General features: G+C 41.3%; 1 protein-coding gene across 1 annotated transcript in view; it reads right to left on the bottom strand.

Moving 5' to 3' along the window:
- Positions 1 to 15,387, bottom strand: part of LOC124615819 (mucin-5AC) — a 304,093-nt gene that overhangs the window by 140,845 nt on the left and 147,861 nt on the right. Inside the window, exons 3-4 of the mRNA XM_047143959.1 lie at positions 12,962 to 13,077; positions 4,682 to 4,819 (exon numbers count right to left, since the gene is read on the bottom strand). Of these exons, the coding sequence (XP_046999915.1) occupies positions 4,682 to 4,819; positions 12,962 to 13,077 (254 nt within the window). The remainder of the gene's footprint in view (positions 1 to 4,681; positions 4,820 to 12,961; positions 13,078 to 15,387) is intronic.

Below are 15,387 nucleotides of genomic sequence, written 5' to 3'. Positions count from 1 at the left end.
TAACTGACTTTGCCTGTGTTTACAATTTTAGATTCGGATTGGACCCTGGGATGCTTGCGCACGCTTACAGCGACTTTCGCTGCGCTTTGGACTTTGCTTCTGGATAGCTGTTCGCATCGTGAAGTCTGCTGTCATCGATCACATGAAGCACCAGTTTGTTCCACAGGTCTCTGCGTCTCTACCAGTGCAAGTGATCATAAAATGTATTCCTCGTTCGCAGTTTACAATAGAAGGCTCTCAGTTCTAATAGGAAATCTCATCATTTTCTGATTGCATATCGATAAATATCTTAATCTAATCCAGTAATAAATAATTTTTCAAGCCTACCCACATATTTACACCTACACGACTCCTCTGTTATTCACACTTAAGTGTTAGGCAGAGGGTTCATAGAACTACTTTCAGACTATTTGTCAACCGTTTCACTCTCGAATAACACGTGCGACTAGTGAACGCCTGAATCTTACAGTGAAAGCGCGGATTTATCCTATTATATTACGATAGCCATTTCTCCGTATGTAGGTGGGAGTCGAAGAAATACTTCGGCATTCACAATGGAAGGTTTGTGATTGAAATTTCGTGAGAAGTTCTATTCGTAACGAAAAACCCCTTTGTTTTAAGGAAAACCAGCCAAGTCGTGCATCATGTCTCTGGTACTCTTTCCTTTGTATCACGATAATATAAAACAAGCCGTCCTTCTTTGAGTTTTTCGATACCCTCCGACAATCTTATCTGGTAAGAATCCCACAGCGCGCAGAGTACTCCAAAAGAGGGCCTACAAACCTTGCGTACGCTGTCTCTTTAATACATTTGTTATATCTTCTAAATCTTCTGCCAAAAAACCACAGTCGCTTTCCCCACATTTTATGTTTGGTAGCTTCAACTTAAGTTATTAATAAGTATAATAATCGGTATTCAGTTGAATTTAAACTTGTCTGAATTATTGTGTAACCGAAATTTAACGGGCTCTCTTTAGTACTCATGAGGATGGACTTCACACTAGTATTACTTTTGTGTGGGGTCAGTTTCTATGTTTGCACCTATGGATAATCTTGTCAAAATCATTTAACAATTCGCGTTGAACTTTTCACCTTAGTCGACAATAAACGACAGCATCACTAACAAAGAATTTAAGAGGGTACGTCATATTTTCACCTTAATCGTTTCTGTAGATTAAGAATGTAACCTCCCCGTGGAATTTTGTATATGACAAAAATTAAATGTTAATGAGAATAGAGCCAAGTGTAACCTTCCCACAAAAATGAAAGAAAATAATTAATTAAATGTTAATGGACATCGTGCTAAGTGTAACCTCCCGTTAAAAATATTAAAGTGAAAAGGATTGAATAGAATTGCAAATAATGCCAAATGTTAGCTTCCCACAGTAATAAAACTCAATGATAATAAAAATGTGCAAAACTGTTAAGTCCCCACAAAATTAACGTTAAGATCAACCTGATAAATTTTACAAGGGCAGCTGCGCTGACCTTAGGCCCTGTGCAATAATTAATCTGATAAATTGAAGGGCAGCATCGCTGACATTAGGCCCTGTGCAATAATCAATCTGATAAATTGATTCTGCGAAGGAAAAGCATAGGAAATATTGTTTCAATTGGAATGATTCTTTTCTTAAAAACGATTGCTTTGAAAACAAAATTATTATTGGGGCATTTCTTGAACAAATTAATTACAATTAACAGATGTTATTGACTGAGCGCAATGCTGCTTCATTACCTTATTTAACAATATACCTCGTCCCGAACCTTGACCATAGACCCATGTCGACGCCCGCCGACTCCTCACACACAACACCGACTCGCAACTGAGTCCAACACGCAACAGCGTCCAACTCGGAACTGAACTACATGCTCTCGCGATTCGCTACGTACAACAACTGCACTCACGCGCGGTCAAGCGCAGACTAGCAACGATAAACAACTCTCTGGTCAGAGATTCTGTCATGCCTCGCCATCGCTGGTACATATGAGACGTACGCGTTTGAAGAAGAGCAGTTGGCATATAACACTTCCTCTGGGAAACCCATGTATCACTTCTGCGACGCTAGATGACTACGAACTATGGCCTTCCTGTAAACCAGGGCCGGCCAGAAACTCTGCACGCTTGCGGAGCTCCTGCACATGTGCAACTTCCGGGTCACAGCGTGCACGCCGCAGCCGCCGACGTTCATGTAGTGCATGTTTCTACGCACAGATGTCGCTTTACCCACTTGCTGAGATACTCTGTACCGGCGCATTCTAGTGCTCTTTCCACAGCTTCCAAGCCATCCATGGGAAGGTATTTCGCGTATTAAACATTTATAATACTGTCACAGTCTACTCACTGAGACGTCTACTTTTAACCCAGTAAGACAAGTAATACAGTTAACAACCGTGGGTTTTTATTAAGGCAGCTTGACTGACGGCACGTAAATACGCGTAATGTTTTTGATTTAGTATTTAAGAAAGAGAGCACTTAGCGACTTCCAACGAACCTTAGTCATGATTTCAAATAACATTAAACCAATGCAAGGTTTCCTATAACTAATTCTCGGTGCCCTCAGTTACACCCACATAATTTCTGTCTCACTGACCTCTGAACAGACCTCTCGATGATGACCTTGTAAGGTGTCAGGCAAATCCAACACCTTCCATGAAAACCCTGACATGATAAGCAAATCCAGCAGTATGTCACATAGCTGCGAATAAATCGTGACATTAAATTAAGCAAAGTAATACGATCGACGAGTGAGCAAATGGAATACCACTGACTAACACAAGAACGCCTAAATGCATGTGATAACTTCCCACCGTGAAACAGACGCAGTTCTGAGGGGAGAAACGAGAACAGAAGCCGAGAGCAGAACCGTGTTAAGCTAGAAGGCCCTACGATAAGGGACGGACACCCACGTCGCCAGCCAGCCGCCAGGACCACCCGCCAGCCCATGTTAAAAGAGAGAGCCCTCCAGAAGAACAGTATAGATCTTACAATAACACTAAAAGAGCCACACCAGCTGCAAGTTTTAGCGTGAGACTTTTTCGCGTCTCTGTTACGTTGCAAACGTTAAAAACATTGCCCCACCACGAAAAGTATAACGTTTCTCATTGGATAGACAGCATTTTTGTAGGCGGAGCTTAAGGTTAACATTGAGACCCTGACTGATCAGATGAAAACACAGCCATATAGTTTGTTTTTAACCAACTTTGGTAAATTGTAGTAAGGAGAAGTTAGGAGGGAGTTTCTTCCGAGACGGCGAGGTGAGCGGAGCTGCGCCGGCCGCCGCCCCCTGACGAACACCGACAACGTAATGAACGCACGCGATGCCACATTTTTGAGCGCATAAGGCTTCACTCAGAACTGGAGAAGTCTCATCTGTTACATCCCCTTTTTACGTCGATCGTCAATTAAAGCTCATGGTGTTCACATTTGCCACTTGAAGTTAAAATCTGAAATGCGATGATTTTTCTGTTATATAATTATTGAGAAGCCACATCAGCCACTGTAATTTACGACAAGTCAGATAACTAATTAAAGATAATTGAGGGTCACTGTAGACAATTTTGATAGTTTTCTCTTATGTGAAACTTAATTTAAACCTAGATTATAGATGTGATATGGCATAGGTCATCCTTCGATCCATTGTAGAACTTGGAAACCCATTCAGGGAATATTCGTTCACATTTTTGTTGAACGCAGTTGGTTTTTATCATCCTGTATTAAAATATTTCCTTTTATCAATAGTGCAATTTAAAAAAACAATGTTTTGTGAGTAGAATAAAATTTCTAATGGTAAACTTAACTGCTTTTCCGACGTTGTTTTACCAGCTAACTAAACATAGGAAAGCCTTGAACCCCTTCCACTAAATTTAGTTAGTATTAAGATTCTTTTACAGGGAGTGCAGTGGAGCTGACGCTGAAATCATTAAGTATTTGGTTATTATATCATCGCTAGTCTCACTGAACTCTTCTGAACTTTACATGTCATGTGTGGTCTGGCGTCTCCTTACCAGCAAACTTGTCAATTCCCTAAAAAACACGCTCAGAGCGTCGTTGCGCGAAAGTGGTAGGGAGACACGACTTAGAATAAACAGACACCACGCAGAATGTTAGAACCTGTACCATTATTGCTATATCTTTCATCAATTTTTTAATTATGAAAGGAATAAATCCAATGACGTTTATCACTGGTCATGAGAAATTATATAGTTAATATCGGACACAAAAGCACGGCTCATTGACAAACGCAAGCAGTTGCGGGAGATTTTCATCACTGATGCTTGATCGAAACGACTGAGAACATAGATCTTCCGTTCTTTGCTTTTTCACAGTACCTGCCATTTCTCAGTACTTCTCTGTTAAAGTTACGGTCACCAGGGGTAAACGAGACTGGGTATGATGCGCTCTTGCTTGTACCACATAAACAGGGAAGAGGAGCCGCCGCCGTTCATTTAGGACACATGTCTAATAACAGATGTCGCTGTCACTCGCTGTCGCACACGTGCGCACATGTGCAGCGCTTCCGCACGTCTGCACACTGTGCAGCGTTTGGCCGGCCCTGTTGTAAGCAAATCACGAATCCAGTCCCCCCCCCCAGTTGAGACGATACTCCAGAGTCAAGCAATTTAATTTGTTGGCGCTTGTGAGGAACGAAAACAAAATCGCATAGTAAGCGGGCGCGCCTTACCTTTGCGTCGTTCCACTGCTCGTCCTGGGTGGTGTAGGTGTTGACCCGCAGCTGCGTGCCGGCCAGACTGACGCCCGTCATCTCGTCCTGCAGCGACTCCAGAGGGAAGGCCCCGGGGACCACGTGGTGGAGCAGCAGCTGCAACAGACCGCACCACGTTACACCATCTCACAGCATGGTAACTTGTTCGAGAACATCATAACAGACTGAGTTGACAAGATGTCATGTGATAGCGATACGCAGTCATGCAGATGTCGGTAGTATCGAGTGCACAAGGTATAAAAGGGCAGCTCATCGGTGGAGTTGTCATTTGTACTCAGGTAAAGGTTTCCGACTTGATTACGGTGCATGACGGAAATTAACAACTTTGAACGCAGAATGGCAGTTGGAGCTAGACGCATGGAATATTCCGTTTTGGAAAATGTTAGATGAGCCGTAGTAAAGTTAGTAGCTTTGAAAAGAGCGCCGCAGCGCGTAGAGTAAAGCAGTCGCCCTCCGTTTTCTGGCGGTGGCGCCTTTGTCGCAATTGAAGGCTTCGTTGTCTCCCTCTAGCGGGAAAGGGGAAAAGTGGGCTGTTCCCGTTGGTTTAAGAAGTGGCTGTATAGGCTCTCGTGGAGCTTCCCTACCCAAGAACTCCACATCCTGGCCGAGGTGCTGCTCCTTCAATTCCGCATCCTCTCCGCTGCCACTTCCTTTTACCAGCAAACCCGCCACTCTCCCAATCCTTCAATCCTTTCCCTTGGCACCCGAGTCCACCGTCTGGCCACCACTCGATGGCCTGACCTTCTCTTCCGCCCCCCATGACTCCACATTCACTAGTCACCTCATTTCATGCCAATTACTCTTTCTCGTATCATAGATGCATCTCCTCACCACGTCATGCCATTCACCCCCCCCCACCCAACACGCCACCCCCATCATATCATGTACATGCATGGCGTGGAACATCCTTGCTGTTGGTTCTGATACAGACTTTGGTGTTCCAGGGCGTTTCCTCTTTGAAAATACTTCTTTATCATCGCGTTATGCCTGTCTTTCTTCAGACTCTTCTCCGTCTTGCAGTCTCTCTTGTATGTGAAAGTATAGGTTGTCGCCGAATGTGGACAATAGTGCTACATCGAATAAAATGCATAGTCTTATTGTTGGGAGGAAATAAACAATCACTCATTTGATAGGGTGGAGTATATTAGCATATTAAAGCGTATTAAAAACACATTCTAGTTTAAAATTTCTCAAAACAAGCAGAAATTACATTCATTTCTCGCTAACATTGCGGTAAACGGCTTTCTTCAATCAGATGCCGAAACATAGTGGGAGCTTGCAGAAACGCAAACAAGTGATGCACAGGAAGCACATAGTGCACACGCTACAATCAGAAACACGAAATTTAGTTAATTTCCTGAGCTAGAAAAAAAATGGAAGTTGCGTGTAGCACACGAGGACTGAGGAGGTTAAAATGACGTTTTGGCTGCTGCGACCATCGGATCAAAAATTAGAACTTGTAAAAGAAAGTTAAGAATCAGTTGCATAGCACCCACACCTATTAGTTGGCTGGCTCTGAGCACTATGGGACTCAACTGCTGTGGTCATAAGTCCCCTAGAACTTAGAACTACTTAAACCTAACTAACCTAAGGACAGCACACAACACCCAGCCATCACGAGGTAGAGAAAATCCCTGACCCCGCCGGCAATCGAACCCGGGAACCCGGGCGTGGGAAGCGAGAACGCTACCGCACGACCACGAGATGCGGGCACCTATTAGTTGATTACCCGCTTAAGCACAGATTTTATTGTCACTGTCAATGAACTTTGTTTTACAACTTCCAAGTTATGAAATTTTCGAAAGCATTCTGGAATTGGAGTAAAACAGCGACCGGTATAAAACGCTAAAAATCAAATAAAAAGTCTCGATCGCGGTTTCAGATTTTTATTCGTCAGCAACCGGTTTTGGCCCTTTTCTCAGACTATCTTCAGGCTTTTTCCTACTCCAATACAGTAAAAAACGTCTAAAATATAAGCTACAGTAATTAAAAAGTACGATTTTATATGCATTATGGCTGCTGGTGGCGGCAGACGGAGCGAGATCCATAGAAATAAGGATATCACTGCTGAATGAGGCAGCTTTAGTAGAGATTATAAGCTGTAAGACCCCCTCCCCCTACCCCTGTCTCTGTTGCAGGGAGTATATACGAATGCCCACAAGGCATACAACAGCGATTACAACATGCCTGTCATTTTGTTTCTTTTGTTTAAATTAATTATGTTGGTATTATTCTCGATTTCATTTCTGTATCAATTTTTTTAATAAATTTGACCATACCAATCAATGTAGCATACCTCACACTTGGTTGGTTGTCGACGATGTAATGCTGTAGGCCATGGGCGGAGCTTATAGTATATAAGTATATTAAGCAGTGACGTCCTTATTTCTAAGGATCTCGCTTTGTCTGCCGCCACCAGCAGTCATAACGGGTGTAACATCGTACTTTTTTAATTATTCTAGCTCATATTTTAGACGTTGTTCAGCCATATATTCATCCTTCTATACTGAATATGTATTATTACTGTACAGCAACAGGGAAAAGCCTGAAGCTGGTCTGAGGAAAGGGCTGGAACTGGTTGCTGACGAATAAAAATCTCAAAACGAGATCGAGACTGTATGCAGTTGATTTTTTCAATTTTGATCTGATGACGCCAATAGCGAAAACGTCGTTAAAAGTGCATAAATGTGTTTAGCGACCCAGATGGCTTTCTTTATTCAGAAATAAGCTCTTAGAATAATCATGAAAACTACAAACTGAATGAAAAATGCTTACTTCTGATTTTTAACCGTACAATATTGAAGATATGTTTACGGAGTGTGTATTGTGTTTGTACTTACTATTTGGCCAAATGTTATGCAGCTAGTTTTGCTTGACGCAATAAGATGTTTCGCAAGTGTGCGCTAGAATATCCTAGGAAAGAAAGGAGGCAAAACTGGAAAGCATTGTCTTCAAATGGTGACATCGTCACTGTGATGTAGCGATCGCAATACCGTTTAGTAAAAGAACAGTTTTATATCTCCATCGCGAACTCTTTTTATTAATGGATGACCAGTGTAAATGTGTTATGTACCGTCATCACATACAAAATGCTTGACTGGAAATAGCACATCAAGGCGAACTTCAATATCGTAAACAGCATACTGGCTGCTGAGTGCGATACTGCAGTTCACAGTAGCGAATCATTTTACAGATGCATTAAAAAAACTATAAAATTACTTTGCAATCGAGACAGAAATTTTTTTTATTACTAGAAGTTTTCTTCCTCCGCGTGATGAGTGAGGGTTGTCTTAAGTATCTATTGAGTTTAAATGACTTCAAGATGTGTGTGTATCTGTGTGTGTGTGTGTGTGTGTGGGTGTGTGTGTTGAACCTTCCTTTTGCTAGCACATAGTTTACCTACTCTTCTCGCTTAGCGTCAAGGGGCGTGACTACCTTAACGTCCAAAACGGGCGGACGGATCATCATCAACATTGTAAGACTTCTTCACTCCATGAGACACTGTTGCTATGTTTGGTGTTTAATCCAGGAGATCGGCTCAAAGTATGGTGACCAGGAACATCACACTATGAGCTTTCCTCCCCTAGTCGCGAAGTACCGGTGGTGAAAATTTCCTGTCATCACGATTCGAATCGACTAGCTCCAGATTGTGTGTGTTGACGGTTGTTACCGACCTCGTCTACAAAAGCAGGTAGTGTTCTAAGAACGCAGGTTCATAGATTTCACTCCGGTGCACAAGTTTTTTTTCATTTCCTTATAACTATTTTTACTAACGGTTATCATTCCGAAACAAAAACCATCTTGTAAGGGAGTCCGAGGCAGGGTATGTTGTCACAAGAGTTGGATGGCACAAGTTTCAGTTTTCCGTCGTTGTTGATTCCTGGCGGTCATAACTCAAACCACAGCACGATCACAATACTCTGAGTAGGGAGTACGTAGTTTATAGTTCCTGGTTATAGTTTTCTGAATTTAACAGGTTTATGTGTTTTTGTAGTTACAAACGCTCATTCATTGAACAACTCTCATTAAGCACTCTGTACTAAACGAAATCTACATTCCAACTATTTTGTTTGTATTTTATAACAGTTGCACACTGTTGTTCGATATCAGTATTGAGGTTAGGTTCAAAGTCTACATTTCCAGCCCGGTTCTTTATTGAAAATGTTCTTCCGGGGTTAGCTGTCACAAAAATTTCGGAGGGGCTACACGGGGCAGCCTGCACTGGCAAGGGATTTATTTTCTAGCTCGTTTGTCTCAGGTAAAGATGGTGAGAAATCATAAAAGACAAACCGAAGAGATATTACTCCATACTTCATGTAACTAACAGTGAGAAAATCAAAAAAGGAAAAAATTATCAAGTCGTAAAGCTGTAACTGCTTATCTGATCAGTAAACGAACTTCAGCAAGAATTATGGGTCCCATCTTAGCATATGAAGACTAAGATTTGCTAGATCCAATGGAATCGTCATGTTATCGTCCGTCCCCCCTCCCGCCCCCCCCTCCCCTGTCCACGTTGTCCACATAAGCTCCGGTCTCTTGATCACACTGTCTATGGGCAATTTAAGAAATTCTGTAACTCAGGAGGAGTGGATGATTAACAAACCAGGGAGCATGGTGACAATATGCGATATGCAACAAATTGCTTCTCGTGCATATCCTCATACAGTGACTTACAATGATTCCGTCCAATATTTCTTTAGGATTTCCGTGCAGAGGAATATATCGATTAAGTCTTGAAGTATTCACTGATGCAAATTTCCCGCGAAGTGTGTAAACGACAGATAAAAGCTTGTGGACAAGTTCCCAGAAAAGTTTGCATAGCAAAACCCTCCAATGTAGTCAAGTAGTAGCAATATTGTAGTAAGACGTTTGCTAAAGAAATAAAGATAGAAATAGCTCCTGAAAAATAAATACAGTAACTTTAACAGATTCACCAGTTAAAAAAAGCTTTAAGAGCTAGCTAAAAATGCAAGTGAAAAAAATATCTGTTCAGGAAATAAACGAAAATAACTGGAATACAAAAAACAGAAAAGAAGTGAAAACAAGAAAGAACGAAAAATCTCAATTAGTGACGAAGAGGATGATGATTATTTTTGTTTAGTTTGTCCCAAACCACTTTGTATCAGTAAAGATAAGGAAGAATATAGTCAGTGTACAGAATATAAGAAGTGGTTTCATCAGTTACGTACCAACAGGCCAAATAACTGTTGTACATTACAAAATTGTGAGTGCGCTCTAAAATGACTTCAATAATAGAGGAAATTTTTTAAATATTCAATTAAATTACTAGTTTAGAGTCTACATTTATCCTAAATATCTATCAATGCTTTATTAATATCGTTGCTCGACTTTTGTATTCTTAGTAGAACTTCTTTTTCAGTAAATAGGTTTTTCCAATCTAAGTAACCTGCGACAACCAACCCCAATGACTTTGACAATGAACCCGGAATCGACGCAGGTTGTCACGAAAACGTACCCAGATAGTTTCTTTTCTGATAAGTCAAACATCGCTGTGGCCTCAAGTTTGTGGGAAATATGAAATTATGAAATACACTAATGGTAGAAAGGAAAACTGTAAACACTGCCTCTTCAAAAATTGTAGCTCACAGATTGTGACAACCTGTTCCGGTCTCCCCTACATCGCAAACATCTGACAGAGAGTGCAATCATGACCGAGCGAACTGGAACAGTGTTTAAGTTGCTAGACATTCTCATAGTCAAGACGAAACTAGAAATGGTTCCGCTAAATAGACTGAAATCACTTTCATTTCCCATTTTGATTAGATCTGGTGTTGCTAATGAAATATGCAGTAATGCTAGTGGTCATTGGGCACATCAGACAAAAATTCAAACCTCCTGGATTCGATACCCTGACTGCCCATTCATTTTTATACTGAAGTTAATGTGACATTCTGCGTTGGCAGCGCGAAAGGCATGCTAAAAATAATTACACCCTGTGATTCAGATTCCATGTTAAACTGAAGATCTCCTGTAAGTGGCTGCATGAGACAGTGAAAGGAAAGGGCATGCCATCACATAACACCCCACACCTAGATAAGTACTGTAGTGTTTGAACTAACCTTCGGGTTTAGAACAGTGTACCAGAATAGGAAGGGACGGATGACCTCAGCAGTTTGGTCATATTCGAACTTACAACCACTACCACCACAATAGAAAACGAGTCTTTGAAAACTGAAACGCACAGGTAGAATAACACGACGGATGGATAGAACAGTGCTCCATATGTGAGATATAAAGACTGTGGAGGAACGGCGTACACCTATGCCGAGTGCACTCACTCCCTTGGGAGATGAAAAACGTTGCTCAAAAGCAAAGTGGAAACGTTAAAGCAAGCGGCAGCCAAGGACGCAGTACCGGATGATTCGCCTTAAGTGAGATAGGTAAGCGGCAGGAAACCCAAATCTAGAAATCCAAGGAGGGATTTTAGTCTCACACTCCCCGAATACAAGCTTGTTGTCTTGACCGCTGCGATACCTCAGTTTGATGCTATTTTGCCAGATACGTACAACAATTTTTTTCGTGTCCTAAGTTTAAAATTTTTGACCCGTAACTTCGAGATACAGTGTGCTTCAAAATTAAGGGTCAGTAGAAGAACGAAAGGCCAACAGCCTTGCCGCAGTGGTAACACTGGTTCCTGTCAGATAACCAAAGTTAATTGCTGTTGGGCTAGGCTAGTTCTTGGGTGGGTTACCATCCGGTCTGCCGAGCACTGTCGGCAAGTGAGGTGCACTCAGCCCCTGCGAGGCAAACTGAGGAGCTACTTGATTGAGAAGTAAAGCTCCGGTCTCGTAAACTGACATACGGCCGGGAGAGCGGTGTGCTGACCACATGGCACTCCATACCCGTATCCAGTGACGCCTGTGGGCTGAGGATGACACGGAGGCCGGTCGGTAACGTTGGGCCTTCATGGCCTGTTCGGGTGGAGTTTAGTTTTAGAAGAAGGAAAACAAACACGTTGTGAGTCATTAAGGAGCACAACAGAGATCAGTAATGTGATAAAATACCGTTCAGCAAATATTACAAAAAGTGTTGCAGTAGATTCTTTTTCGTCGTCAGTTTTCTGACCGGTTTGATGCGGTGAGCGAGGAGTGATCCTGGGACAGCGCCTTCATCTCAGAGTAGTTTTAGGACATACGTTCTCAATTTCTTGTTTAATAAATTTCGGTATGTGGCTTCCCTTACAGTTTTTGCCCCTGTAGCTCCCTCTAGTATCGTGTAAGTTATTCCTTGCTGTCTTGACACATGCTGCGTCCCGTGTCCCTCTCTTTACTCAGTGTTTACCACATATTCCTTTCCTCGCAAATACAACGAAGAAACTCAGTTTTCAGCATCCTTCTGTAATACCACATCGCAAACGCTTCGATTTTCTTCTTTTCTGCTACATCAAAAGTCAAAGTGATCTAATACTAAGGGATGAGTGTAGGGGAACAGACGGAATATTCCTGCATCGCCGTTCATGGCAAGTTAGTAGCGGGCGTGGTATGGCATTGTCTTCCTCCGACCTGTTACGAAGCGTCAAGGCTTTATCTGCGTCATTTGGAGGAATGTCACAGAGGCAGGTTTGTATTGTTTGGCACCAAGGAAGTCGCCGAGCTTAATGTTCCCATCCGGGGGACGGATCATCATCAGTAGTGCCACATTTCACAATCTTGCACAAACATTAAGAGGGAAATGCTGATGATGTCATGAGTGCATTGGATGACAAATCCCAGCGCAAGAGTACTGCTGTTAGACATTTAGAATCGCACACGGGAGAACAGAGATTCATCCTTGAAGATGTGTTTGTAAAAGGCTGGGAAAGGTGTCCTGCTTGCAGTCACGGTAAGAAACACAGTCTTGGAGGGTGGTCAGTAATGTACTGCTGTTTACATTGCTGCACAAGTACTAGATGTGTAATTACACCTTCTACTGCAACCTATCCTATGGTTGATGCTGTCCGTGTAAGTAAACATTTCACTTGCAGACAACTGTGAACCGGAACATTTGCTACTTTTTATGAGTTTCTAATTTGCATTTCTCAATTACTGACAATGACTTACAAATACCTTACATGAAATGTTCTTGTCGTCTGTTTCCTGTTTAGCATAATGCTCAGAATGCATAGTTACAGATAAACCACTTGTCAGGATGAATGCAGTGAGCAGTGTGAGCGCGTGGTGAGAAGTGTAAGCAGCCTGCTCCCACACCTGCGCAGACAACAGGGATACGGCGACTTACCCCGCTGAGCAGTCTGGGGTTCTCCTGGAATTTCTCCGCGGCACGGTCAGGTCCTCCCAGTTGCACAAGGAGCGCCTCGAAAGCCTTGTCCGTCGGCGCAAACAGAGTGTACGGTCCTGGAAAAGACAGCAAAATGAATCTTATCTGTTTACGAAAGGGTGTTAGTGGCGATTAGGTGGGACTTAAAGAAAGGCAAAACCACATAGAGGCAGCTGTGACGTTGCGCTCGCTAATGGAGACACAAAACCTTCATAGGATTTGTCGATGTACAAAAAGCGTGTAATGAAACTATATTTTTAATAAAAACAAGTAGCAAAATAAGAAAGAATGGCATTATAATTAACCAGTGAGTTGCAGTCGTTCTACGACCTCATTTAATTTATATGTAAATTACATGATTAAAAATGGAAGGGGGAAACAAAGGAATAAGCCTAGTTAACGACCATTATATATATATAAAAATAATATATACTGACTGCCAGACTATAACAGTCACTCAGTAAGAAGAATTACAAAGAATACTTTCAAATTACAACATATTGGCAAAAATTATAATTTCAGAATACCTATACAAATCGCAAAAGTAATAGCATCCCGAGAAAAACAAGAGGTGCGCTCAAAAATAGTAATAGAAAACAAAATAGTCGAGCCAGCATGTCATTTGGTCAGCGACATTTCTTTTCGTTATGATACAGATGCAAAGAATAAAATATAGAATTTCAGGGTGTCTGTGGAACAATAAAAAGACAACGAAACAGACGCGTTTGACCAATACTGCTTTACAGACTTCAGGCTTGGATAGCTAACAAAGGGACGTAAAACGAATAGTGAGGTCAAAATGAAAATTCTCTGATCTGTTAAAGGATGTAAACTAGGAGATAGAAAAAGAAAGTAAATTACATGTCAGAAATGAGCTTCAAATACTTGCAGTAACAGAAGAAACCGACAAATATAAGCAGAAGTGGAAGCCGTCTGTAGACAGAACGCAACAAGGCGGATGTCCCAAAAAAGTTTCTTAATGTATGGCCAAAGGAGTAAGCGATGTAAGTCCACTCAGAAAACGACGGAACTAAGACACTGAAGCCAGGACAGGTACCTCAAACCTGATCCATGAATGTAGATGATGATGATAATACCAAATTTTGCAAGGTGTTAGATATTCTCAGAAAAATAGGTGTATGCTCTAGGGAAAGATAGGTAATATATAACACGTATAAAACGAAGAAGGAATCATAAGAATGGAAGACCAAGAACAGAGCGCTGAGATGTAAGAAACGGAACAGCCTTTCTCCCCTACTGTTCAACCTGTGCGGCGAAGAAACAATCACGGAAATAGAAGGAAGATCGAGGAGTGGGATAAAAATTCACGGCGAAAGGATATCAGTGATAAGATTCGCTGATGATATTGCTATCCTCGGTGAAAGTGAAGAAGAATTACAGGAGCTGTTGAATGGAATGAACAGTCTGACGAGTGCAGAAAATGGATTAAGAATAAACAGAAGAAAGATGAAAGTAATGAGGAGTAGTGGAAATGCGATTAGCGATAATTATCACATCAGAGTTGGGTCCCTGAAAGAAGACGAAGTGGAGGAATTCTTATAAGCAAAAAAATGCATTATGGATGAAGCACTGACGACCTTAAAAAGAAACTAGCACAGCAAAGGGGGTATTACTGGCCGAATGTAGTCAACTAGTATCAAATATTCACTTTAATTTGAGGAACAAACTTAACAGAATGTACGTTTGGAACACATAATTCTGCGGTACCGAAACATGGACGGTGGGAAAACCGGAACAGAAGAGAATCAAAGCATTTGAGATGTAGTACTACAGAAGAATGTTGAAAATTGGGTTTACTGATAAGACGTAAGAACGTTCTCCTCAAAAACAACCAAGAAAGAAATATGTGGAAATCACTGTCAAGAAGAAGGGGCGGGATGATGGGACATCTGTTAAGACATCAGGAAATAACGTCCACGGAACTAGAGAGAGATGTAAAGGGTAAAAACTGTATGGAAGACATTACAATATATCGAAGAACTAACTGAAGACGTTGGCCGCATCGGACCCATCAGATGACTGACGGCTCAAATAAAAAAAAAAAAAAAAAAATAAAATAAAAAAAGTATTTGTAACTTATTGTGAATCACATCACTATCGCAATATCGTTATTTAATCATTCATACAATATAAATATAACGATTTTCATCCTGATGTTTACAGTCTTACAATATGCTAGCTAGTAAATCGTTATTTAATACTTCACAAATATTAATATAATATTTCATTTATGTATAACAAGGTACCCGACAAGTGAGAAATACTTGTAGTGTTAATATTTTTAATTCTGTTCCTGCCATAGTACTGCAAATTGGAAACGTCATCTATTAAATATTTTACTATAAACGATAAAAAATTTCTATTAT

This window comes from Schistocerca americana, chromosome 5 (assembly GCF_021461395.2).
Source record: "Schistocerca americana isolate TAMUIC-IGC-003095 chromosome 5, iqSchAmer2.1, whole genome shotgun sequence".
Taxonomy (NCBI): domain Eukaryota; kingdom Metazoa; phylum Arthropoda; class Insecta; order Orthoptera; family Acrididae; genus Schistocerca; species Schistocerca americana.
The sequence above is the reverse complement of the archived record's forward strand: the minus strand, read 5'-3'. Positions and strand labels throughout refer to the sequence as shown.